The sequence below is a fragment of the Bos indicus genome, chromosome 2, assembly GCF_029378745.1.
Source record: "Bos indicus isolate NIAB-ARS_2022 breed Sahiwal x Tharparkar chromosome 2, NIAB-ARS_B.indTharparkar_mat_pri_1.0, whole genome shotgun sequence".
Taxonomy (NCBI): domain Eukaryota; kingdom Metazoa; phylum Chordata; class Mammalia; order Artiodactyla; family Bovidae; genus Bos; species Bos indicus.
In genome coordinates this window covers 116,085,281-116,112,750 of record NC_091761.1, presented here as the reverse complement: position 1 = coordinate 116,112,750, position 27,470 = coordinate 116,085,281, and the positions used below count along the sequence as shown (strand labels likewise).

The 27,470-nt window shown below is 38.2% G+C and overlaps 1 protein-coding gene across 5 annotated transcripts in view; it reads left to right on the top strand.

Annotated features, from left to right (window-relative positions):
* SPHKAP (SPHK1 interactor, AKAP domain containing) overlaps window positions 1–27,470 on the top strand; it is a 191,832-nt gene that overhangs the window by 124,970 nt on the left and 39,392 nt on the right. For 4 of the 5 annotated variants that reach the window (XM_070773344.1, XM_070773336.1, XM_070773348.1 and 1 more), the window contains exons 4-5: window positions 20,833–20,892; window positions 23,137–23,271. In XM_070773344.1, the coding sequence (XP_070629445.1) occupies window positions 20,833–20,892; window positions 23,137–23,271 (195 nt within the window). The remainder of the gene's footprint in view (window positions 1–20,832; window positions 20,893–23,136; window positions 23,272–27,470) is intronic. The other variant, XM_070773334.1, reaches the window with a different exon arrangement.

Genomic DNA, 27,470 nt, shown 5'->3' with positions numbered 1-27,470 from the left:
CATAAAGAATAAGAATTGCTATCTCAGTGCTTAGAGAAAACAGGTCCCCCAGATTAAGCCAAGATTCACTGCAATATAGCTCCAAATCTTGCTGGGCTGGAAGTAATAGTCCAGCGAAACACAGATGGGGCCAAAATGGGCCACTGATATGGCCAATTCAAGATCTCTATATCTTCATCTATGACCTGGTCATTCTTCATGTCCTTAGCAGCTGTTGTCTGGACATCTGCTGCACCATGCACTTGGGGAGATGCACAGTTCACGCTTACAAGACATCAGCCCCACTCTTCATTAGCCTACCTTCTGTTTGGGAAAAGGGCTTCCAAGGTAGCACCAGTGGTCAAGAACCTGCCTGCCAGTGCAGGAGACATAAATGAAGCATGTTTGATCCCTGGGTCAGGAAGATCCCCTGAAGAAACTAACAACCCACTCCAGTGTTCTTGCCTGGAGAATTCCATAGACAGAGGAGCCTGGAGGGCTATAGTCCATGGGGTTGCAAGGAGCTGGACACAACTGAGTGACTAACACACACACACACACGTTTGGGGGAAAAGACAGGAATAATTTTAAAATGTTTATGCAAATTGTAATGACTGCTGTGAAGGAGAATTGCATGGTGCTATAAGCAAAAAGCAGAATCATCAGAAAAATTCACTGTGACAAGGTAGTTCGTAAGGAGGTCTGAGAGATATGAAGAAATCTGACCCTCATCATACTCTTCAAGACTGAATGTGGAGATCAAGTACACAAAATCTCCCATTGGCTGTTTCTCCATCTGGGGTCTCTGGACTGTTGAAGACACTGGCAGCAATGTGCCCCAAGGAACTGGAGTAACAACTTAAGATCCTGGAATCTCTAAGAATTGTACTTAAGCCCTTAAATACTACTGTTGGTGTTTGCAGGAGACCAAGATTTGCCACAGAGTACAGCTTGTCAGAGGCTTTACCAGGTGGTGCTAGTGGTAAAGAACCAGCCTGCCAATTCAGGAGACTTTAGAGAAGTGGGTTTGATCCCTGGATTGGGAAGATCCCCTAGAGGAGGGTATAGCAACCCACTCCAGTATTCTTGCCTGGAGAATCCCATGGATAGAGGAGCCTGGCAGGCTACAGTCTATTGGGTCGCAAAGAGTCGTACATAGTTTGCAGGGGAGCTAGAAAACAACAGAGCAATGTCTTCAAATTTTTGAGTGAAATGACTTTTCAACTTGGAATTTCAAATTTTTATTTACTCCTAGTAAAGTAAAAATTTATTTGACAAGACTGATTTGAAACCCAGGAATATTTTTGTGCTCTCTTCTCCTTTCCTTTCAAGTGAGAAAATATTAGCTGGCAACAGACAAAGCATGATGATGAGGTGTGGACATTACAAAGAAACAAAAGTCAGGGCTCCAGCTGTCCTCACCCAGACACTACTATCTCCTCCTTTGCACAGAGAAGGGTGCATTTTTTAATCTTTCCAAAAGCTCAACTCAATTCAGTCACTCAGTCATGTCCGACTCTTTGCAACCTCATGGACTGCAGCATGCCAGTCTTCCCCATCCATCACCAACTCCCAGAGCTTACTCAAACTCAGGTCCATCGAGTTGGTGATGCCATCCAACTGTCTCATCCTCTATTGTCACCTTCTCTTCCTGTCTTCAGTATTTCCCAGCTTCAGGGTCTTTTCCAGTGAGTCAGTTCTTCACATCAAGTGGCCAAAATATTGGAGCTTCAGCTTCAGCATCAGTCCTTCCAATGAATATTCAGGACTGATTTCCTTTAAGATTGACTAGTTTGATCCTCTTGCAGTCCAAGGGACTCTGAAGAGTCTTCTCCAACTCCACAAAAGTAGACAATTCATAGTATCCTTCAGTTAAAAGCTGACATTTGGAATCTCAGACACAAACTATAATAATTTTTTTTTTTTTAATTCTTGATGGATGCCTCAATGATTGAAGTCAGAAACCATGAAATATTAAGTCTAAACACAAAATGAAACAAAACACAAAACACTTTCCTGCTCTCTTGCTGGCAATGATGTCTGGAGAGGTCAGAGAATGTGAAGTGTTTGAAGAGCATCTGAGTCACCTATCTATTTCAAACACTTGATCCCATAATCAAAGCTTAAATTCAGAAGTTTATTGGTCATGTCTTGTTAACAGCAAGCCTAGAGCTAACTTGAATTAACACCTCCATTACAAAAGTCATTTTTCCAGAAGTCATTGCCTTAAATGAATAAAGTTCAAGAAAGTAAATTGGAAAATAAGCCAGAATTAGGATATATGTCAGTTTTACCAACAGAGACAAAAATCCAATGAAGGGAAAAAAGAAAACAACAGCAGTCATCATGCAGAAAGTCTCTTTGAAACATGAATATTTTAATAATTAATCAAAATCATTGTCAAAGGAAACAAATGTGAAAGACTAGTTTTTATCTCTTCAGAACAATAGATAATCCCCTCTGGCACTTTTTTGTTTCTCTCTAATTGCTTTATCTATCTATCTAATTATTTATTCATTGTGTGAAAATGACAGACTTCAGAATTCCAATTTTCAAAGACTTAGCTTTAATGGCCATTAATTTGAAAAGCAAGTTACATCTAAGCACTTGCCAGTCTGTTAGAACATTTTACCTTAATGAGTCTCTGAAGAGCTCTAGGAATCCAAGCTATAGGGAGCAGTGATTCAGATACATGCTTGGAGCTAATGACTTAATACGTAGCCACAGAGCAGGCCAAATGAAGTAGTTCTTACACATCCAATGAAATAGAATTGAGAACAACTTTCAATGTAGATAGTGAATCTGAACAGTTCTTTTCAAAAGAAGGAAAAGTACATCTGTATCGTTAGCAGCTTGATTTGAGGACTAAATTATCTAAATAATCAATTCACTTTTCTGTGTGGCCTCAACCAGGATGCACATTCAGCAGTTGCTGTTGCATTTTTCTTTTTTATACATTTTTTTTTTTTTTGCATATACCAGTGGAATGACGGCATCCCTTAATTATTGACAGGGACACAGTTTTCGCTCAAATGTACCTAAGGCATCCGGGAGAGGTAAAGCTTGGAGTTATTTGTTTGTTTGGATGTCACATAATATAAGAGATGCTAGTTAAAGGTCTAGTTTAGATTCATTATTTGTATTTTAAAATTAGGTTCAGTATCATTTATTCCCAGTGATTGTAAGTATTTAAATGGCCTTTCATCTACTCTAAAATAATTGAGCTGCTAAGGCTACAAACATCCATTTCTACACTTTTTACATTTCTTTGTACAAATATTTATAACTTTGAGAAGAGGAAATGGTGACATTACAGGTGAAAATTAGAAATAACTTTAACAGAATTTTAAAGAGTTAAAACATAAAATTCTACAAAATTTAAAGCCATGCAGTATTTTTGCTCAGTTTACGCTCAGTTTATCTATTGCATTTTGTTCTAACGCATATCATCTAATGCATTTCTATTGCATTCATTTCATGCCGTAGTCAAAACTCAATATTCTTATCATGCCTGAAGGAAGATTTTTGTCAGTTAACTCATCAGCTTTTCAACACTGATGAAAAGCACATTCTCAGCTGGTTTTTTAAATGTTTTAAAATAAAGCTACCCTATATATGCTTTCATATGCTATATTGAGAAATTGAAATCATGCATTGGATTCAATGGGGTGATATGTATGTATAACAGTTTATGTTTTCTCATTCTCATCAAAGACATTTATTTCTAAGAATAGAGTCTATTTTGCCTGCAAATCCGTATAAGTTCCCTCAAACAGCACTATTCATGTTAAGCAACTTAGTAAGTGATGCTTGTTAAGCGGTGATTGATGTTTTTCACATGTCTACATTTCTGCTGCAAATTATAATCTTTCTACTCTCCCTACGTGTAGTCGTCTCCCAATTTCATGTCTGTTGCAATCTGTTAAGCAGTGGTTGATGTTTTTCACATGTCTACATTTCTGCTGCAAATTATAATCTTTCTGCTCTCCCTACGTGTAGTCGTCTCCCAATTTCATGTCTGTTGCAATCACCCGCTGGTTTTATGGCATGTGATGACAATATCACCCATAGCACTTTCAGGTATTTAGATAAATAAGTCATAAATGCCCCTGAGAAAAAGAACGAAGGCGTTTCTTAATAAAATGTTTTATAGCTTGAAAAATACAGTAACACAGTTCTTGTATATATTAGATTCCAAATAGAGAAGTAAACATTTATTAAAAAAATAGTTTAATTCTTCTTTCTTTAATCACAAGGATTCATTCTGCTTTATCAAAACGCCAGAGAAGAAATTCTTTAGGCAAAACTTCTAGGACTCTAAGAATGACTTTTTTTTATTAATAATATGATTTTTTTTAATCTCATGCATTAAAAAAAATTATTGTCTTATAGTTGCTTTACAATGTTGTTAGTTGTGTTACTGAACAGCAAAGTGAATCAGCTATATGTATACATATATCCGCTCTGTTTTGGAATTCCCTCCCATCTAGGTCACCACAGGGCATTGAGTAGAGTTCCCTATGCTATGCAGTAGGTTCTTATTAGCAATCTACTTTACACATACTATCAATAGTGTATATATGTCAATCCCAATCTCTGGATTCATCCCACCCCCACCCCCTTGGTGTTCATACATTTATTCTCTACTTCTGTGTCTCTACCTCTGCTTTGTAAATAAGATTGTCCATACCAGTTTTTTTTTTTTTCAGATTTCACATAAATGTGTTAAGATATTTGTTTTTCTCTTTCTGACTAACTTCACTCTGTATGACTATCTGTATATAAGAAGCCAAAATTTAATTGCTTTACACTCAGAAATAGCTGTTCTTTATAAAATTCTATTCGTGTTGTTTAGGTTATTTAGATTAAACCTTATAAAATGTTTTGTGTGAAAAAAGTTAAAGAGCAGCACTTTAAAATAGTTCACCTTTACACATTATAATCCAGAAAGCAATAAAATGTCATCTAGTGTACTCCAATGTTCTTTATTTTGTATTTCATCTAATCTTCACAGGAATTATGCAAATTATTATAAATTTACGACCCCCATTTTCCCCATGGTTTATTAAGACTGCTGCTGCTGCTGCTGCTGCTAAGTCGCTTCAGTCGTGTCCGACTCTGTGTGACCCCATACACGGCAGCCCACTGGCCTCCCCCGTCCCTGGGATTCTCCAGGCAAGAACACTGGAGTGGGTTGCCATTTCCTTCTCCAATGCATGCAAGTGAAAAGTGAAAGTGAAGTCGCTCAGTCATGTCCGACTCTTTGCGACCTCATGGACTGCAGCCTACCAGGCTCCTCTGTCCATGGGATTTTCCAGGCAAGAGTACTGGAATGGGGTGCCATTGCCTTCTCCTTATTAAGACTACCAACTATTAAGAAGTGAAATCAGGATATGAAAACTAAGCTTGTCTGAAAGCAAAGCCCTTCTGTTTCTTCTGTACTCTGTGCCTTAAAGATTGGTCCAGCCATAGACAGGGATCATATTGTCCCATTTACTGTTTCTGGAATTTCCTCCATTGGTATTTGGTGAAACCTCTAAAATTTTAATATTCTGAACAATGACTTTGTCCTCTACATAGAAAACATAGGACTACTTTGAAAGCTTTGAAAATTGGGTGGCTTTCTGCTACATAGCTTACTTATTTCTTCAGTTCTTTGTTGTTAGTTCCTTTATTATGGCTGTTCATAGACTTTAAGGCTCTGGGTTATTTCTGGCTTTCATAACCTAGGGACAGTCCTGTTCTTTCAGTCTTTCTTTTCTAGACTATGTTTATCCAGATTAAGTAGAGTTAACCCTTTGAACTGAAGGCATCCAAGAGAATGCAAGAACTTATAAGGAAAACAGCAGTTTGAGCACAATGAATTTTGAAGAGTGAGATGTGTAGAGCCATCATATTGAACTTGATAACAAGTAAGAATTTCATGCTCAAGTTGTGTTTCAGAATCAGCAAAAAGATCTCGCCTACCATCTCCTGAGGTGTTGTTCACCTGTCAAAAAAATGTGAAGCCTCTGACTACTTCCCCTACCCAACACATGCTCTATTAAACATGCTAGTGATTGTTGTGATTCTCTGAAACTTGGTTTAATTACAGTAGGCAAAATGGGGACTTGAGAAATCATCTTGATCAAAAAGAAAACAGAAGTTTGCTGTCAAGTAGAAGATCCCCCACTGCCACTGAGGATATCTATAGCAAGTCATCTACTCAGTTGATCAGCATCTGAGTTTTCTTTGCCTGCATTACCCCTGGACATGACTCCTGAGAGTTTAGGACTGTATCTCAGCTCTTTGTGTTAGTAATCTAAATAACCTCTGTGAGAGAAGAAATAAACAAGGTGGAACCAAGTCTGATACATTCTTTTTCCTTTCAATTTAACATGCAAAAAAAGGTAAAACTTCCAGATAAACCCTGTTCTAAGGGAAATTTGACTCATCCCTGCCCCTCCATCCTTGGGCATCACTTTTATTTTAGAATCATCCCCCATTATCAAGAAGAGATAACAGGAGAAACTCTTATAGCCAAGATGATAGATGACAAATTACAATAAAAAATTATTATATCCTAAGAGTCCCAAATCCTTTTACCAGGGGAGATTTTGAAAAATAAATATTTTCTTGGCACAACCCAAATATCCATAAAGGAACAAATAAAATGCAGTACATTGTGGTGCTGGAGAAGACTCTCTAGAGTCCCTTGGACTGGAAGGAGATTAAACTAGTCAATCCTAAAGGAAATCAACCCCAAATGTTCATTGGAAGGACTGATGGTGAAGGTTAAACTCCCAAAACTTTGGCCAGCTGATGGAAAGAGCTGACTCATTGGAAAAGACTCTGATGCTAGGAAAGATTGAGAGCAAGAGGAGAAGGGGGCAACAGAGAATGAGATGGTTGGGTGGCATCATCACTCAGTGGACCTGAGATTGAGCAAACTCAGGGATATAGTGAAGAACAAGTTAGCCTGGCATGCTGCAGTCCATGGGGTTGCAAAGAGTTGGACATGACTGAGCAACTGTAAACAATAAATTTTAATCACCAAAAATAAAAACCTTATGTTTTGTTTCTAAGACACATGATTTTAGTTATACTAAATGTCCAAAACAGGCAAATATGTACAGATATAAAGTAGATGAGTGATTGTCTAGGGCTAGAGGGAGGGTTCAGTTCAGTTCAGTTCAGTTGCTCAGTCATGTCCGGCTCTTTGCGACCCCATGAATCGCAGCATGCCAGGCCTCCCTGTCCATCACCAACTCCCGGAGTTCACTCAGACTCACATCCATCGAGTCACTGATGCCATCCAGCCATCTCATCCTCTGTCATCCCCTTCTCCTCCTGCCCCCAATCCCTCCCAGCATCACAGTCTTTTCCAATGAGTCAACTCTTCGCATGAGGTGGCCAAAGTACTGGAGTTTCAGCTTTAGCAGCATTCCTTCCAAAGAAATCCCAGGGCTGATCTCCTTCAGAATAGACTGATTGGATCTCATTGCAGTCCAAGGGACTCTCAAGAGTCTTCTCCAACACCACAGTTCAAAAGCATCAATTCTTTGGCGCTCAGCCTTCTTCACAGTCCAACTCTCACATCCATACATAACCACTGGAAAGACCATAGCCTTGACTAGACGGACCTCTGTTAGCAAAGTAATGTCTCTGCTTTTCAATATGCTATCTAGGCTGGTCATAACTTTCCTTCCAAGGAGTAAGCGTCTTTTAATTTCATGGCTGCAGTCACCATCTGCAGTGATTTTGGAGCCCCAAAAAATAAAGTCTGACACTGTTTCCATTGTTTCCCCATCTATTTCCCATGAAGTGATGGGACCAGATGCCATGATCTTCATTTTCTGAATGTTGAGTTTTAAGCCAACTTTTTCACTCTCCTCTTTCACCTTTGTCAAGGGGCTTTATAGTTCCTCTTCACTTTCTGCCATAAGGGTGGTGTCATCTGCATATCTGAGCTAATTTATATTTCTCCCAGCAATCTTGATTCCAGCTTGTGCTTCTTCCAGCCCAGCGTTTCTCATGATGCTCTCTGCATATAAGTTAAATAAGCAGGGTGACAATATACAGCCTTGATGTACTCCTTTCCCAATTTGGAACCAGTGTGTTGTTCCATGTCCAGTTCTAACTTTTGCTTCCTGACCTGCATACAAATTTCTCAAGAGGCAGGTCAGGTGGTCTGGTATTCCCATCTCTTTCAGAATTTTCCACAGTGTATTGTGATCCACACAGTCAAAGGCTTTGGCATAGTCAATAAAGCAGAAATAGATGTTTTTATGGAACTCTCTTGCTTTTTCCATGATCCAGCAGATGTTGGCAATTTGGTCTCTGGTTGCTCTGCCTTTTCTAAAACCAGCTTGAACAACTGGAAGTTCACGGTTCACATACTGCTGAAGCCTGGCTTGGAGAATTTTGAGCATTACTTTACTAGCATGTGAGATGAGTGCAATTGTGCAGTACTTTGAGCATTCTTTGGCATTGCCTTTCTTTGGGATTGGAATGAAAACTGACCTTTTCCAGTCCTGTGGCCACTGCTGAGTTTTCCAAATTTGCTGGCATGTTGAGTGCAGCACTTTCATAGCATCATCTTTCAGGATTTGGAATAGCTCAACTGGAATTCCATCACCTCCACTAGCTTTGTTCATAGTGATGCTTTCTAAGGCCCACTTGACTTCACATTCCAGGATGTCTGGCTCTAGGTGAGTGATCACACCATCGTGATTATCTGGGTCATGAAGATCTTTTTTGTACAGTTCTTCTGTGTATTCTTGCCACCTCTTCTTAATATCTTCTGCTTCTGTTAGGTCCATACCATTTCTGTCCTTTATCAAGCCCATCTTTGCATGAAATGTTCCCTTGGTATCTCTAATTTTCTTGAAGAGAACCCTAGTCTTTCCCATTCTGTTGTTCCTCTATTTCTTTGCATTGATCGCTGAGGAAGGCTTTCTTATCTCTTCTTGCTATTCTTTGGAACTCTACATTCAGATATTTTTATATTTCCTTTTCTCGTTTGCTTTTCGCTTCTCTTCTTTTCACAGCTATTTGTAAGGCCTCCCCAGACAGCCATTTTTCTTTTTTGCATTTCTTTTCCATGGGGATGGTCTTGATCCCTGTCTCCTCCTGTACAATGTCACGAACCTCAGTCCATCGTTCATCAGGCACTCTATCTATCAGATCTAGTCCCTTAAATCTATTTCTCACTTCCACTGTATAATCATAAGGGATTTGATTTAGGTCATACCTGAATGGTCTAGTGGTTTTCCCTACTTTCTTCAATTTCAGTCTGAATTTGGCAATAAGGAGTTCATGATCTGAGCCACAGTCAGCTCCTGGTCTTGTTTTTGTTGACTATATAGAGCTTCTCCATCTTTGGCTGCAAAGAATATAATCAATCTGATTTTGGTGTTGACCATCTGGTGATGTCCATGTGTAGAGTCTTCTCTTGTGTTGTTGGAAGGGGGTGTTTGTTATGACCAGTGCATTTTCTTGGCAAAACTCTATTAGTCTTTGGCCGGCTTCATTCTGTATTCCAAGGCCAAATTTGCCTGTTACTCCAGGTGTTTCTTGACTTCCTACTTTTGCATTCCAGTCCCCTATAATGAAAAGGACATCTTTTTTGGATGTTAGTTCTAAAAGGTCTTGTAGGTTTTCATAGAACCATTCAACTTCAGCTTCTTCAGCGTTACTGGTTGGGACAAAGACTTGGATTACTGTGGTACTGAATGGTTTGCCTTGGAAACGAACAGAGATCATTCTGTCGTTTTTGAGGGAGGGAGGGAGGGTACTTGGGGAGAAATAAAGATTGATTGCTAATAATAAAGATTGATTGTACATTTCCTTTCATTGATGGTAAAAATATTCTAAAATTTACTGTGGTGATGATTGCACAACTCTGTGAATATATGAAAAACCATAGAAGCATACATTCTACATGGATAAGTCATATGGTATATTAATTATATCTCAATAAAACATATTTTAAATGGAAATCTAAAATAAATATCATGTGTTTTTATCTGGTAAATGTATATCAGACATTAAATTTATCCTCATACTCCAAAAGAATTGTCTTTAAAACAACAAAAATTTTGGGAAAATGAATAATTACTCTAGAGTAGCATCCTTATTTTTCATTTATTTTTTAGGTTAGCAGTAAAATTGGCCTGACTTATGGTTAGTTAAAAAGCCTGTCATTGCTTGAAAGTCTATGCCTTTTACTTGAATAGCTACCCCACAACAGCATTTCAAAGTTATTTAAAAAAAAATATTGCCAATGAAAATAGAGGAAAATTTGACAGTCTCAAGTGTAAATAAAACTTCATATTTTATTTTGCATGATTGCTGAAATCATTTCAAAACAATAACTGGATACACATGCAGTGTAATTCCAAACAGTCAAGTATGTTCTAGAATGTCTGACAGCTCTGTGGCTTGACAACATTGATATATAAATTGCCATTTTAGTTTTCATCAACCTAAAGGACTAATCAGAGGAAAAGGCACATCCTTTAAAAGGTAACCATGGTCCAGGATCCTGAATCTAGCAGAAGTCTTTTGGTTGAGGAAGAAAGGAGGCAATTTTTATTTTGAAAGATTTGTCAATCAGCATTTTAAACTACCAAATTAAGAGATCCTCTCATCACCACATGGCCAGATGGCTGCATTGTTAGAAGCTGCAGAAAAAAGGAATTGGGTTTCTTCTAAGATAAAGCCTAAGTATATATTTGGTCATAGTAAACATTCAAATGCCTAGATTTCAAAAGCAATTTGACATCATGATCTTTGTTAACATTTTCTAAGCAGAATCTCCATAAGAATAGAAATAGATTTTAGCTGACTTCAGGAGAGATGAAAACATACCCAGGAAAGAAAAGCAAGGTTCCCACATTCTGGGCTAAAACCCACTTGTCATATATCCTCTTGCACAGCGATTTGCTTTTAGTGGGTGCATTATGTAATGGCATTTCTCAACTGTTGCATTTGACTATCTGAACAATCCAAAATGTTGACTAAAATGAATACATGAAAAAATGAAACTGTCCACATACAGTGGATCAGTTCAAAGACTGAAATCTGAAATTTTTACTTGACACATTAGTATTGTTTTTATCTGACTTAATTTGCATTGAAATAAAACTATTTATTCAGTTCAGTTCAGTCACTCAGTCACGTCCAACTCTTTGCAACCCCACGAATTGCAGCACGCCAGGCCTCTCTATCCATCACCAACTCCTGGAGTTCACTCAAACTCACATCCATCGAATTGGTGATGCCATCCAGCCATCTTATCCTCTGTCGTCCCCTTCTCCTCCTGCCCCCAATCCCTCCCAGCATCAGAGTCTTTTCCAAAGAGTCAACTCTTCGCATGAGGTGGCCAAAGTATTGGAGTTTCAGCTTTAGCATCATTCCTTCCAAAGAAGTCCCAGGGATGATCTCCTTTAGAATGGACTGGTTGGATCTCCTTGCAGTCCAAGGGACTCTCAAGAGTCTTCTCCAACACCACAGTTCAAAAGCATCAATTCTTTGGCGCTCAGCTTTCTTCACAGTCCAACTCTCACATCCATACATGACCACGGGAAAAACCATAGCCTTGACTAGACGGGCCTTTGTTGGCAAAGTAATGTCTCTGCTTTTGAATATGCTATCTAGGTTGGTCATAACTTTCCTTCCAAGGAGTAAGCGTCTTTTAATTTCATGGCTACAATCACCATCTGCAGTGATTTTGGAGCCCCCAAAAATAAAGTCTGACACTGTTTCCATTGTTTCCCCATCTATTTCCCATGAAGTGATGGGACCAGATGCCATGATCTTAGTTTTCTGAATGTTGAGTTTTAAGCCAACTTTTTGACTCTTTATTAAATATAGCTAACTTAGAAAAGTTGTTATGAATTGTTTCTTTGTAGTTGTTTTGTGTCCAACTCTTTGCAACCCCATGGACTCAACACACAAGGCCTCCATCTCCCTCACCATCTCCCAAAGTTTGTCCAAGTTCATGTTCATCGTATCAGTGATGTCATCCAGCCATCTCATACTCTGACACCCTCTTCTCCTTCTGCACTCAATCTTTCCCAGTATCAGGGACTTTTTCAGTGAGTCGTGTGTTCACATCAGGTGACCAAAATACTGGAGATTCAGCTTCAGCATCAGTCCTTCCAGTGAATATTCAGGGTTGATTTCCCTTAAGATTAACTGGTTTGATCTCCTTGCTGTCCATAGGACTTTCAGGAGTCTTATCCAGCACTACATTTCAAAAGCATCAATTATTTGACCTTCTGCCTTCTTTACAGTCCAGCTGTCATAGCCATACATGATCACTGGGAAGACCATAGCCTTGACTATAGGGACCTTTGTTGGCAGAGGCATGTCTCTGCTTTTCAACACACTGCCTAGGTTTCTCATCGCTTTCCTGCCAAGAAGCAATTATCTTCTGATTTCATGGCTGCAGTCATCATTCTCAATGATTTTGGAGCCCAAGAAGAGGAAATCGGTCACTACTTCCACCTTTTCTCCTTCTGTTTGCCATGCAGAAATTCCAGATGTTCAAGCTGGTTTTAGAAAGGCAGAGGAACCTGAGACCAAATTGCCAACATCCGCTGGGTCATCAAAAAAGCAAGAGAGTTCTGGAAAAACATCTATTTCTGCTTTATTGACTATGCTAAAGCCTTTGACTGTGTGGATCACAATAAACTGTGGAAAATTCTGAAAGAGATGGGAATACCAGACCACCTGACCTGCCTCTTGAGAAATTTGTATGCAGGTCAGGAAGCAACAGTTAGAACTGGATATGGAACAACAGACTGGTTCCAAATAGGAAAAGGAGTTCGTCGAGGCTGTATATTGTCACCCTGTTTATTTAACATCTATGCAGAGTACATCATGAGAAACACTGGGCTGGGAGAAATATCAATAACCTCAGATATGCAGATGACACCACCCTTATGGCAGAAAGTGAAGAGGAACTATAAAGCCTCTTGAAGAAAGTGAAGGAGGAGAGTGAAAAAGTTGGCTTAAAACTCAACATTCAGAAAACGAAGATCATGGCATCCAGTCCCATCACTTCATGGGAAATAGATGGGGAAACAGTGGAAACAGTTTCAGACTTTATTTTTTTGGACTCCAAAATCACTGCAGATGGTGATTGCATCCATGAAATTAAAAGCACTTACTCCTTGGAAGGAAAGTTATGACCAACCTAGATAGCATATTGCAAAGCAGAGACATTACTTTGCCAACAAAGGCCCGTCTAGTCAAGGCTATGGTTTTTCCAGTAGTCATGTATGAATGTGAGAGTTGGACTGTGAAGAAAGCTGAGCGCCGAGGAATTGATGCTTTTGAACTGTGGTATTGGAGAAGACTCTTGAGAGTCCCTTGGACTGCAAGGAGATCCAACCAGTCCATCCTATAGGAGACCGGTCCTAGGTATTCATTGGAAGGACTGATGCTGAGACTGAAACTCCAGTACTTTGGCCACCTCATGCAAACAGCTGACTCATTGGAAAAGACCCTGATGCTCAGAGGGATTGGGGACAGGAGGAGAAGGGGACGACAGAGGATGAGATGGTTGGATGGCATCACTGACTCAATGGACATGAGTTTGGGTGAGCTCCAGGAGTTGGTGATGGACAGGGAGGCTTGGCGTGCTGCAATTCATAGGGTCGCAAAGAGTCGGACACGACTGAGCCACTGAACTGAACTGAACTGAATGGGGCCAGATGCTATGATCTTAGTGTTTTTTAATATTTAGTCTTAAGCTGGCTCATTCACTCTCCTCCTTCACCCTCATTAAGAAACTTTAGTTCCTCTTCGCTTTCTGCCATTAGAGTGGTATCATCTGCCCACTTGACTTCACGTGTTATGAATTACAATCTACTTAAAATTATTTATATTTTCTTATTTTAATATAGTTTTAAGGTTAACCTTTTCTCATAGTAGCTTTCACCAAAACATCTTAAATCACTATCTAATAAAGTATAGTAAAATTTTATTTTTACGTGCCTACATCCTCCATTTATGAAAGTAGACTTATAGGTAAAATGCTTGACTTAATAATACAGAGAAAACAGTGTATCACCTACAAACATTAAAATGTTTACTACGTGTGAGTTCCTTTGAAGAATATTTTATTAGATTATTGAAAAGTCAAAATCATAAAGTGGCATAATATTCTGTGATACTTATTCCTACAGTGTTTCATTTTAAAACCATAATAATGACAGAAGAGAGGCTTTGAATTTAAAAGTTATGCACAACCATAAAATTAGCAAGAAAAGTTGTTTGTGTTCTCTTGATGATGATACTGTGTTTCCATCTGCTTTAACTGAATGTATCTGCAGATGCTCTAAACAAGGACAAATGCAGACACAATGTGAAATCCATTTTATGTGAAGAACAAGGAGCCTTGAGTCCAAAAAAAAACTAGTACCTTTTATGTGTATTTATTATGATTCTCAACTTTTTGCCTGTTTCTCTTTTTTAGCAAATCCTTATTAGGGGATAAAGAAGCCAATTTTTAAGCACTTTAGGCCATATCAACAGCCTGATTCATATTAGCCCAGTTAATCCTCCCATAACTTCTGTATTTAATCCCTTACATTCTTGTTAGAAGAAAACTATGCAACAAATAAGGAAAATATTTAGTTAAATTGATGATTATTACACCTATCCCCTGTGATACGACTTTCACTTCACACATATACATTTATCAGCAAGGATTCATTGAGCATCTCTGAAATGCCAGGCAGTGATAAGCACTAAGGATACAGTGATGACCAGAATCTGACCTCATGAACGAATAATCTAGTCCAGGCGGAAGGAAATAAACTGTGCTCAAGAACAAAGGTAATTAAATAAACACCTGTACTTTAATTCATGTCAATGTATGGCAAAAAACCACAATATTGTAAAATAATTAGCCTCCAATTAAAATAAATAAATTAAAAAAAAATCTTTCCCCATATCACTTGACACACAGTAAGGCTCCTACATAGAAACAAGTTCCGTTCCAAAAGCGCATTTCTAAGTTCCATTTGTTTGTAAGTCCAACAAAGTTAGCCTAGGTACCCAACTAACACAGTTGACTATATAGTACTGTACGGTAGTAGGTTTATAATACTTTTCACACAAATAATACATAAAAATGAAATACAAAAAAGCTAAAGTATTTTTAATCTTATAGTACATGCCTTGAAAGGCACAGAAGTATAATGCAACAGCTGGTAAGCGAGGGCTGGCGTTGAGTGGACAGGCAGGAAGAGTTACTGACTGGAGAGGGGAGAGAAGGTGGGGACAAGGTAGACATGAGGGATTGTCAGCAATAGCAGATGGAGGGCAAGCTGCAATTTCATTCACCTCTGACATTAATAACACAGGTTCTGATTCCTTGCTGGATTCAAATCTATCTACCTTTTGGAAAAAATGATCCAGTGATGTCTGGGTAGTAGCTCTCTTTTTTCTCATCATGGATGGTATGTTCACATCTTTGAATGTTTGCAAATTAAAGTTTGTATTTCGAGGACTTACTGTATTTGGATTTGCACATACAGTCATTTGACAGATAACTCAGTGACATTGAGAGTCCTTTGGACTGGGAGGAGATCCATTCAGTCAGTCCTAAAGGAAATCAGTCTTGACTATTCATTGGAAGGACTGATAATGAAGCTGAAGCTCCAATGCTTTCACCACCTGATGTAAACAGCTGACTCATTGGAAAAGACCCTGATGCTGGGAAAGATTGAGAAGAGGGCGACAGAAGATGAGATGGTTGGATGGCATCACCTACTCAATGGACATGAGTTTGAGCAAGCTCCAGGAGTTGGTGATGGACAGGGAAGCCTGGCGTGCTGCAGTCCATGGGGTCACAAAGAGTCGGACATGACTGAGTGACCGAACTGAACAGTAACATCACTCCAGATTGAGATAAAGTGTCAACACAGAGCAGTTACATTTATTCCTAATTGGATGATGTCTCAGACATACCGACTCAGCCTCCATGCAGCCCATTAAACCATAATGAATAATCTCCTAGGCTTTAATGTTGGTCATACATAACACTTACCCTAAGCTGTTAGAAACTTTAACTTCCTGTTACCAAGTTTCCTTATATAATGTCCTCCTGTTTAAGTTTCCTCCTGTAATAACATGGGAGCAGTCTCACTTGCAGGAATGGAAATACCTAATTCTAACCCATAGGTCTCCTTCAATTCTTATTGCACAGGAAGTGTATCACAAAGTTATGAGTTCCCCTTTCATTCATCTTTTAAAAGTCCGCTGAAATTATTCCGAGTCTTTTACTGTTCAGAAAGAAGGACATTTTGTCAACCCACTTTGATCTCACTCTGGAGTTCCTCTAGAAAGTTTTCCTTGCCTTGGATTTCACAACCTCTGTCTTCTCCTTCTCCTCAGGCTGTGCTTAATACAGAGATTCTTATCATTCATTACTCAACAGCTGGTCAGGGGAAAACCATCCATTCGTTGTTTTGTGCCGTTTTCCCTCTTCTGCTAATTACATGTGTCCTGCCTGCCTGCCTGCCAAGCTCACCTCAAATCTATCTTCTCAGAGATGCCATTTGTGATGAATCCCTTTTCCCAGCTTTCTCCACCGGTACATGTGCCTGTTACTTCTGTAACACTTCATGGTCATCTTTTTAGGGATGCATTCAGCTTTCAGCACAGCAAAACTTTCTGAGAGCGAGAAAAACATCTGTTTGTCTTCTCAGCACCCAGCACCAAGCTGTAAACCTTGGACGTGTAGGGCCCTTAGTCCTCCGATCAACGTATACAATCTCCACTCCATAGCAACCATTCCCCAGTCCTACTGGACAGAGGCTTGTCGTACACTTTCCACTCAGAGTTCAGCATCAGAGGATGGCTGAATCTCAAGTAAACAGTCCACAGTCATAGAGAGTGAGCATATCCTAAGAGCATTTCCATCACAGAGACCATTTCACTGTGAAGTGCACTTACAGTAAAACTATCAAAGCTTCAATTTCAGGGCTCCTCGGGTACATAGGATCCTCTCGTAGGTATTCACAAAGTTATATGTTTTTGTGATTTTTGAATTGAAGATATTTAAATTGAGGTTGTCTCTTTCCATTCAGACTCCCTGCATCTTACCTGTTCTCATGTGGAGGGTCATCAGAGTGACCCCAGACATGTGTGGGGTCTGGCTCAAAAGAAAATGAGTGGATTTGTATTTCCTTGAGATATGTTTATGTAGTTTGAGATCACGTCCATGTAGGAAGGTAGGAATGTCTTCCTGAATGCTCCCATCTTGGACAGAGGGTAACCCAGCCAGACATTGCACCAAGAAGATTTCAGATGAGAGACAGTTTTCCAATTGAATGTGTCCTACCATCCCCAATACCAGAAATAGAAAATAGTAAACAAGGTTTATGAGCCAGGAGCTAGTCTGTGAAGAATTCTAGTCACCAAACATGTAAAATTACAAATACAAGATTGGGTTCCACTGGTGTCTAGACAACACAGAAGTTCCCCCCAGTGGAAAATTCAGTAACATAGCACTGAAAATTATAAATGTACCATGTCCTTGTCTTTCTTTTTCAGTAGGAATCAAAAGAGAATTTATCCAAATGTTAGTTTGTAAAGCACAAATTTTAATAGTATTAAAATGAATGAATATACCTATAGCCACTCATATACGAAAGAAATTATTTAGTGATTTCTCACAAGATTTGACAACAACCTGGAAAATGTGCAAGATATTATCAATATAAGTTTGTGAAGCTGAAGAAAATTAAATCAACAAGATTGGGGATGAATTATCTTTCTATTCTTGCTAGAGAAAATGATATTATAGCACTGCTTTTATATGAAGAGATAATCAGAGTATTGAGCCAACACTGTAGGGGGAAATATTATGTAAGTGTACCAGGCTGTTTATTAATAAAAATAGCATTTTTCAGAAAGTTCTTGTGTTTATGGTATTTGTCAGTCTTTTTAAATTTGAGATTTGTTGTGATTTCCTTTCTCTTTCTAAATAAATAGTCACTTTCGCATCTAATTTAAACTTTTCAATTTCATCATTCTTTTTCTAAAGGAATGTCTCCCAAAAGTGTATGTACATCAGGCCCTAAAAACTTCCCCTACCACCAACATCCAGAAAGATGTATGGGTTCAGTACAATATCAGCAAGCAACTGGTTTGTGTCTTGCTTTGTTCCAGTCTTGGTCCAGCCAGCAAGTATGGAGAGCTTCCTCCTCCAAACATAGGCAGAGTTTCACATTGTAACACAAAATTAATTTCAAAAAATGTTCATCTTCAGAAACGAAATACAGTATCAGAGGGCAGAGAAATGGTTATTATAGATGCTTTTCTTGGGTCTCTCTGCTTTGCCCTCTTCCACTGTGAAATAGGATAATAGAGCTTTGTGATGCCCAGGGGCCAGGTAATGCACCTTTCTTTAAGGTGAATGGAAAATTGTCTAATCAATTCAATAACTGCCATCCCAGCTGCCTGTAATGAAAAGCCCCTGAGTACTAATGGATACTGAACCAGCTTTCCAAGGGCAGAGTTACTATTATTATATGAATATTCTCAAACTGCTCTAGATTGTAAACCAGGAAGCACCTACTCTCCATGCTCCCATTTGCTCTCTGTCTGTAAAAGGTCTCATGCCCGAATCTTCCCTATTAACCAAAAGATTGAGAGTGTGGGTGGCATTTCACACCCTTCCTTATTCCAAATGTCCATCAAGTTATTCTTAACAAGCAAATACTCTATCCAAGAAATGTACTGCAATGATATTGTGAGCCCCGGAAACTTGAAGAAATCTCTCAATAATTAGGATTAAAACAATAGTGAACTTTACACTTCATCAATATATAACTATTTTAATTTTTAAGGCCTTTCCCAAAATCTTTCCCTTATGGTTCTTTTCCAACCCCAAAAAGAAAAACGATGGACTCTAAGAAAGATGACCCCAAACAACTAACTGAAATCAGAAATCCCTATATGCTTTCAGATATCCACTTAAGTCCAAATATCTGACCAACTATTCAGGTAATTAATATTCTCATCCAGTTTTTTATGGTCCTACTGTTTTTCTTCCCTTTTTTTTTTTTTTTTTAATTAGAGAATAGTTGCTTTACCACGATGTGTGAATTTCTTGCAGTATAGCAAAGTGAATCCGCCACTCACATACATATGTCCCGTCTTCCTTGGATTTCCTTCCCATTTAGGTCACCAGAGCACCAAGTAGAGTTCCCTGTGCTATTAAGTAGGTCCTTATTAGTTATCTGTTTCATATATAGCAGTACCCATGGTAGTTTATTTTAATTAATGTGATGTGGTTGTGGTTGTGTTCAGTTGCTAAGTTGTGTCCAACTCTCTGTGAACCCATGAACTGCAGTACGCCAGGCTTCTCTGTCCTTTACTATCTCCTGGAGTTTGTTCAGACTCATGTCCATTGAGTCAGTGATGCCATCCAACCATCTCATCCTCTGTAGCCCCCTTCTCTTCTTTCCCTCAATCTTTCCCAGCATCAGGGTCTTTTCCAGAGTTGGCTCTTCACATCAGGTGGCCAAAGTATTGAAGCTTCAGCTTCAGCGTCAGTCCTTCCAATGAATATTCAGGGTTGATTACCTTTAGGATTGACAGCTTTGATCTCCTTACAGTCCAGGGGAGTCTCAAGAGTCTCCTTCAACACCACAGGTCAAAAGCATCAATTCTTCGGTGCTCAGCCTTCTTTATGGTCCAACTCTCACTTCCATACATGACTACTGTAAATACCATAGCTTTGACTATACAGATCTTTGCCAGCAAAGTGATGTCTCTGCTTTTTCAATACGCTGTCTAGGTAGTTTTTCTTCCAAGGAGCAAGTATCTTTTAATTTCATGGCTGCAGTCACCGTCCACAGTGATTTTAAAGCCCAAGAAAATGAAATCTGTCACTGTTTCCACTTTCTCCCCATCTATTTGACATGAAGTGATGGGACCAGATGCCATGATCTTACTTTTTGAATGCTGAGTTTTAAGCCAGCTTTTTCACTTTCCTCTTTCATCTTCATTAAGATGCTCTTTATTTCCTCTTCACTATCTGCCATTAGAGTGGTATCATCTACAAATCTGAGGTTGTTGATATTTCTTCCTGCAGTCTTGATTCCAGTTTGTGCTACATCCACCCCTGCATTTCATATGATGTACTCTTCCTAGAAGTTAAATAAGTGGGGTGGAAATATACAGTTTTGACATACTCCTTTCCTAGTTTGGAATCAGTCTGTTGTTCCAAGTCTGCTTGTGATGGTTTTAAATTATAACAATTCTTTGAATGTTGCTCTGAATTACTATTTAATCTTGTAGCTATTGTTTTTACACTCTTATTTATCCAGACACTTATTTAAGATAGCTACAAAAGCATCAGAGTTTACAAGATTAAATACATTAAAAATTAAATAATGAGACACGAAGAACTCCATTGATAATACATGATATGAAAAGTGGTGGAGAAAGGGAGCAGGAAATAAGAGAAAAGAGAAAACCAGCAAGAAATATTTGCTGCAATTATAAAGAGTTTGCAAGTATTAAAAGCTTTTTTTTTTCTGTTTCATGAGATTTAACAACCCTCTAAAAACCTGAAGATTGTGTTAAGACTGTTACACTGGTTCTGTACAAAGAGGTTTTGTTTTGTTTGCTGGGCCATGAAAGGCAGAGGGCATTTGGTGTAATCAGTGGGAATTATGAGTAGGACCCATGCAGAAGCTCAAAGGTAAGATGGCTGTTTCTGTGCCAGATCAACTATATGAAAATATTTGACTCTTGAATCATTTGTGCGCAACTAATTCCTGCTTTCCTCAAAAAGGACTGTCAGGTTTTTCACTTAATTGACAGTTGTTGCCCTTTTCCCAGGTCTGCTTTGTGAACCTGGATGTGAACAAGGATGCATGCAGCACAGAGCGCCTGCAGCAGGTAACTCGGGGAACTGAACTCTGGGAGCTCCCTTCAAGAGCTGGCTGCACTGGCGAGAGACCTATCATGACTCTGCCTCAGTGATGCTCGCTTTGTAGGAGACTCATTAATTAGATGATTTCATCACAGCCCATCTCCCTGACCTCCTCCTGACATTTTTCTACAGTTTGCTCTCCTTACATTTGAGAATTGCTTTCCCAAGTAGTCTAGGCTGTTTCCTAAGCAGTCTCTTTCTCCTGCACCCCCAGTGCCTAGGAGTGACTTTTCTACTGCCCCCTTCTACGCACTCAAGCACTCTTTCTGTGATGACTTTTCCAAAGTTTTTCCAAAACCTGCTTGATACCAGCTAGCCCTTCCCTCTGGCTTGCTCCTTCTTGCTGCTCTCATCAAATATTTTATATCTAACCTCAGTTTCTCAGCCCCACACTCATCTGGGACTCACATTTTTTGCACTCTGTGGGAGATAAATATTCCAAACTTATCCAAGGTTGTGAGATTTCTGATGTAAATCCCTGACAACATGCAAAAACTTGAAGACTCACTCAATCCTTTGGAACCAGAGCCTGTCGGTACAATGGGAAGGGTTCGTTAGTGTGATATGATTTATCATTTCATGCCCAAAGCTGAAGATGGTTTGATTTTACTGTTTGGTACAACACTCTTTAATGTATAATAGTATACCATTTGCATCTTGATTGCCATAGGACAGTGGATCTGAAATTACTCAGTTACTCCTATAACTTCTTTTTCTTGACAGTGCTCCACCTGAAGATTCTCAAATTTAATTGTCCATACAGATAATTTATTACAGATTTCCACTGAGCCCCAAATATCCCTCATCTGTGTAGTACTATAGAGATTTTCTAAAGAAATTATACAAATAATTTCATTTTATAGAATTGTGGTGCTAAGTTGATCAGAGAGAGCAGGAAGGAACAAGCAAGCTGTCATCTTAAGAACTGTGTGTTTCCATCAAACTTTATGATACAGAAAATATGCATTATAGCATAACAGCATTTTTCCCACTTTTATTTCTCCAATTAATGTGATCTTCATGGAAACAAAAATGTTTCAGCAGTGATCTTTGGGACAGCTATTGCAGTATTTAAATATGCAAATAGATGACAGATATTAATTTTTAAATATGTGTGAAATGAAAATTTGGTAATATGAAAATTATATTTTCAGAGTATATAAAATAAATATGTAGATGTGTATTTCTGATTAATCTGTTGTATATGAATCTCTTAGAATTCTCTGTGTTCTCAGGTTTTGATTGTTTTTTTGTATCAAATAAACATTCTTTTGTTTGATATGAAAAAAAATAAGTATATATGTGGAGCACAATAAAAGACTAAAGCAAAAAAAAAATGAAGACTGTATTTAACAAATTTATGACTGATTCGAGACAGTCTTTGGCTATTGCTTAAGGGCATACATAAGCTGATTTAGCTACATAAAGTTGTTCTCTCATCTTTCTGGATTTCAGGATACTTACGCGTGAAAATGAAGTGATAGTGCTGCCTAATTCATTTAGGGGTGTTGCAGTGATTGAGTGTAGCAATGTAACATACATGCAGTCCTTAATATGGTACCTCAATATACAGAAAAATCAATGCCAGTAATTATTTTATTATTAATATTATTACTGGGGGCTTCCCAGGTGGCGCTGGTGGTAAAGAACCTACCTGCCAATGCAGGAGACATAGGAGACTCGGGTTTGATCTCTTAGTTGGGAAGATCCCCTGGAGGAAGGTATGACAACCTACTCCAGTATTCTTGCTTGGAGAATCCCATGGACAGAAGAGCCTGGCAGACTACAGTCCACAGGGTTGCACAGAGTCAGACATGACTGAAGCGACTTACCAGGCAATTTTATTATTATTAGCTTCATTAGAACACATGATTATTAGTCAACGAGTTGCTTATTCAAGGACTTAAAAGGGAAGAAAAGTCCCAAACTACCATGGATGCCTGTGGTGTCACAATAAAATCATTAAGTGTTTACTTTGGGAAACTTCAAACTAAAAATTGTTAAATCTTTATGTTTAGGAAATTTTCTATTCCAGTCTAAACCTTTATGCTTCAATTTTATACAATCTCTTCTCGTAATAATCTTAGTAGATTCAGTCATCTATATTATGAATAGTTATATGAGTATATTAGTTTTGCAAGTAAAATAATTTTGAGGTAGTATTTTGGAAGTGAAAATTATCTCAACTAATAAAGATTCTTGTTCTACAGAAGTTGGTCAATGTTTCACCAGATCTTCCAAAACTTATAAGCTCCATGAATGTCCAACAGCCAAAAGAAAATGAAATTGTCCTCCTAAGTGGGTTAACATCTGGAAACCTACAGGCAGATTTTGAAGTTTCACAGGTAAGAAATAGTAGCTCTTGATAAGCAATTCACTAGTAAGTTATCTGTGGTCAGCTCTTGGCACAAATCAGTAAGAGGCCCAAATGAAGCAATATGTAGACTCCCATAGCATGTGAATCTAAATGTCTTTGTATCCTATAATAGACTTTACTTGTACTTCTTTTAAATATTACCCCTTCAAGTTTGACAGAGTTTCCCTTACATTGATTTCTAACATATATTATCTTCTCAAGTTTACAGTACGAAGTTGCACTTAAACTAGAACAGACACACCAGGCATTGGTTGGTTAGCTTGGTTTTCTACTAATCTGCTGAGTAATCAAAACCAGAATTGTCTTCTGTTTCAGGAAAAATAGCAAAATTCTAATTCATACCGTGTGATGCCAAAATGGCATAATTTCTTCTTTATGGATACTATTTATTTTTTAGGCTATATCAAACTAGCCAAGCAAATAAATACAGGATAACAGTCCCAAAGATGAAAATGGAGTTTCCTAGGCCCAAAATAAAGTTCCCAGAAGAAAAGAATGTTACTGAAAATTGAGTTTAAAATACTATTATCCTTCAATCCATTATACTAATGTTTGTTATTATTAAATAAATAATTATAATGCTGAAGAAAACTTTAACATTTTAAATTGTTTAGCCAATTTACATAAAATTTCTGAAGACATGCTGTATAAAAGATTGTGAATGTTCTCACATAAGATACGTGAATAGTGATTGATAACTACAGACTAAAATAATGAGCATTTATTTTCCTCTATAAATTGTTCTTCTTTGTGTTTTAGTTTTGCTGGAAAGTTTTTAAATCTTCTTTTATTCTTTAATCCTTCAAAATATCAGAAAACGTTTAGTGGGCCACCCACTATTTCTTTCCATACTTCAGATGCTCAGTGAAAATCTACATACAGCCCATTACAATTTGCTCCTCAAGACTAGAACAAGATCATTCCCAATCTAATAACACATTTCTTTAGTGAGAAAAATAATTGTGTGAAAAGAGAATATGGAAGTGGACCTACGTGCTATTTATATTAGGCAAAGCCACAATAACCAAATGTATTTTTTCAAACCAGAGTTTTAAGAGTGGTTTCTGCACCAGACCTATTAGTTATGATTTCTAATTAAACTCTCCATGAGGAGAGTTGGAAAAAACACAGGAAATGGAGTCCAGCAGACCTGAACTGCAGTGGTGGTTCTTCCCCTTTATATTTCTGTGACGTGGATGAATGGAGAGACAGAGATTGACACATATACACAATCGATGCTATGCATAAAATCGATAACTAATGAGAACTCTACTCAGGTCTCCGTGGCGACCTAAATGGGCAGGAAATCCAAAACAGAGGGGATATATGTATGCATAACTTGACTCACTTGGCTGTACAGCAGAAACTAACACAACACTGTAAAGCAACTGTACTCCAATAAAAAATTTGTATAAAAAGAATTGGCCTTTCTGTGCCTCTATCTGTAATGGGGCAGTAGCACCAGCAACCTTGTAGAAAATGGTTAACATTAGAGGCAATAAGGTATACAAAGCACCCAATAGACTGTCATATACTAATATCTGCCACTATTTTTAATTAATTTTTATTGGAGTATAGTTTCTTTACCCTGCTGTATTAGTTTCTACTGTACAGCAAAATGAATCAGCCATACAAATGTTAATACCTGTATCCCCTCTCTTTTGGATTTCCTTTCCATTTAGGTCACCACAGTGCATTGAATAGAGTTCCCTGTGCTATTCAGCGTATCTTCTTAGTAATCTATTTTATACATAGTATCAGTAGCGTATATGCGTCAATCCCAATCTCCCAATTCCTCCCACCCATAGCCCTTTTCCCCTTGGTGTATCTCCCATTATTTTCCAGCCTCTTCTGTTTGCCATCATGTACCTAAGACGCCCAGGATGTTTATTTACTTTCAAGAAGATTGTAAACAAAATAGAGTTTCTTCCTAAGGGTACCACATCTGTGTAACATCGCATGTTTAGTAACATCCTTTCCCTAAGTCTGTCTTGAAGTATGACTTAACTGCTTATATTACTTTGTTAACATTCCTTTTGATTTCTGTCCCATTTCACCTTATGTTATTTATATTTAGTCTAAATGATATAAAATAACCAATCATTTAATCTGTATATGTGACAATTTCATATGGTTCAACTTTGTTATGATTTTTATTCCTATGTGATCTACTGGGAATATATCGTGCCATATTCCCTAGAGTAATTATTTGATTCATGTTTGTACCTCCATTTCATAGAAGAAAATCTATAACAAACCTAGACAGCATATTAAAAAGCAGAGACATTACTTTGCCGACAAAGGTCCATCTAGTCAAAGTTATGGTTTTTTCAGTAGTCATGTATGGATATGAAAGTTGGACCATAAAGAAAGCTGAGAGTTGAAGAATTGATGCTTTTGAACTGGGGTGTTGGAGAAGACTCTTGAAAGTCCCTTGGACTGCAAGGAGATCAAACCAGTCAGTCCTAAAGGAAATCAGTCCTGAATATTCATTGGAAGGACTGATACTGAAGTTGAATACTTCAGCTACCTGATGCAAAGAGCCAACTCACTGGAAAAAACCCTGATGCTGGGAAAGATTGAAGGTGGGAGGAGAAGGGGATGACAGAGGATGAGATGGTTGGATGGCATCACCAAGTCTATGGGAATGAGTTTGAGCAAGCTCTGGGAGTTTGTGATGGACAGGGAAGCCTGGTGTGCTGCAGTCCATGGGGTCACAAAGAATGAGACAAGACCAAGCAACTGAACTGAACAGAACTTGTACTTCCCAACATATCTTGCATATAATAGGCACTCAGAAAATATCTGGCAAATTTCACTTTATTGTCTTACTTCTGAATTCAGTGGAAAGAAAAGTAATAAAGTCAGCCACCATTACTCTAGAGCAGTGGGTCCTCACCATTTGGGGGAATCACAGATTCTTTGTGAATTTCACAGAATCTATAGACCAGTACTTCTCAAAAGTTAATGCATGTAGGAATCACCAAAAGTTTTCTTGAAAATGTAGATTCTAATGTGGTAGACCTGGGTGGAGTCTGAGATTATATATTTCTATCAGGCTCCCATGTGATGCTGAGGCTGGTAGTACACAAACCACACTTTGAAAAGCAAGGCCACCTTCCTTGGGAAAAGACCCAGTCACTTAAGGACATAGATAAATCTTATTTCTGAGCCTCCTAGGGACCCCTGTACTCAGAGAATGATTGAATTTTTCATTTTATAATCATCTGTCTTAGAGTTACTCTAATTATATATAGTATACAAAGAGATTGATAAATGATATTTACACACAAAGATATACTACTTTCAGAGATACAATATGAATATCTATGTGTATGTGTTCTTCTGCATGTATGCATCCTCACCACTCACACACACACACATATATACTTATGTACATACATATATATAATACATTCAGATATCTACATTCAAACTCAAGCATTTCAAAATGGCAAGTTAACTAGGATGAGACCTAATTACCTCCAACCACAGATAAGCATGTGTTTTAAATAATCTCTTTTTATAAGAGGAACATGTAGACATAAAATATTCCCAAGCATTTTAAATTCCGTCTTGAGATAAATTTATTTATCTTCCCTTTGCCCACTGTTGTTTCCATGCAAATAATTTTCTCTTAAAAATTGCTAGAAATCAGCATATTGTTCCTCTTACAAAGATGAAAACCCAATGCACAAGTCATATGTGTAACTTACTAGTAATCTGTGCAAGGGCAACTGAGACTTTACTGTTGTTCTAATGAACGACACTATGAATGGTGAAAATATGCAGTGGAGAATAGCGGGGCAGTCTGTAGCCTTGGAACTGAGGAGAATCAGCAGGTCTCCGTGCGACACTCTCCAGTGATCTGTCTCCCTCACTGCTGGCCCCATAAACCTGTCCTTTAGAGAGAATTTGATCACTTTCAGTGGATCTTTTTACATCTCATTTTGGCTGCTTGTTCAAATAAACACTACAAATTATAAAATATAACCATAGTTGATAGAACACTTTCCATCTGTGTGAAATACTAACAGAGAGGTTGTACTGAACATCAGAAAGGCAGAAAAACTATTGGTCTGAGAACTTGGGAATCATTTAATCAAAAGGAGCACCCAAGACAGCCTTAACTTTCCCCTAGGCTTTATTAAATTTTAGACAGCCTTA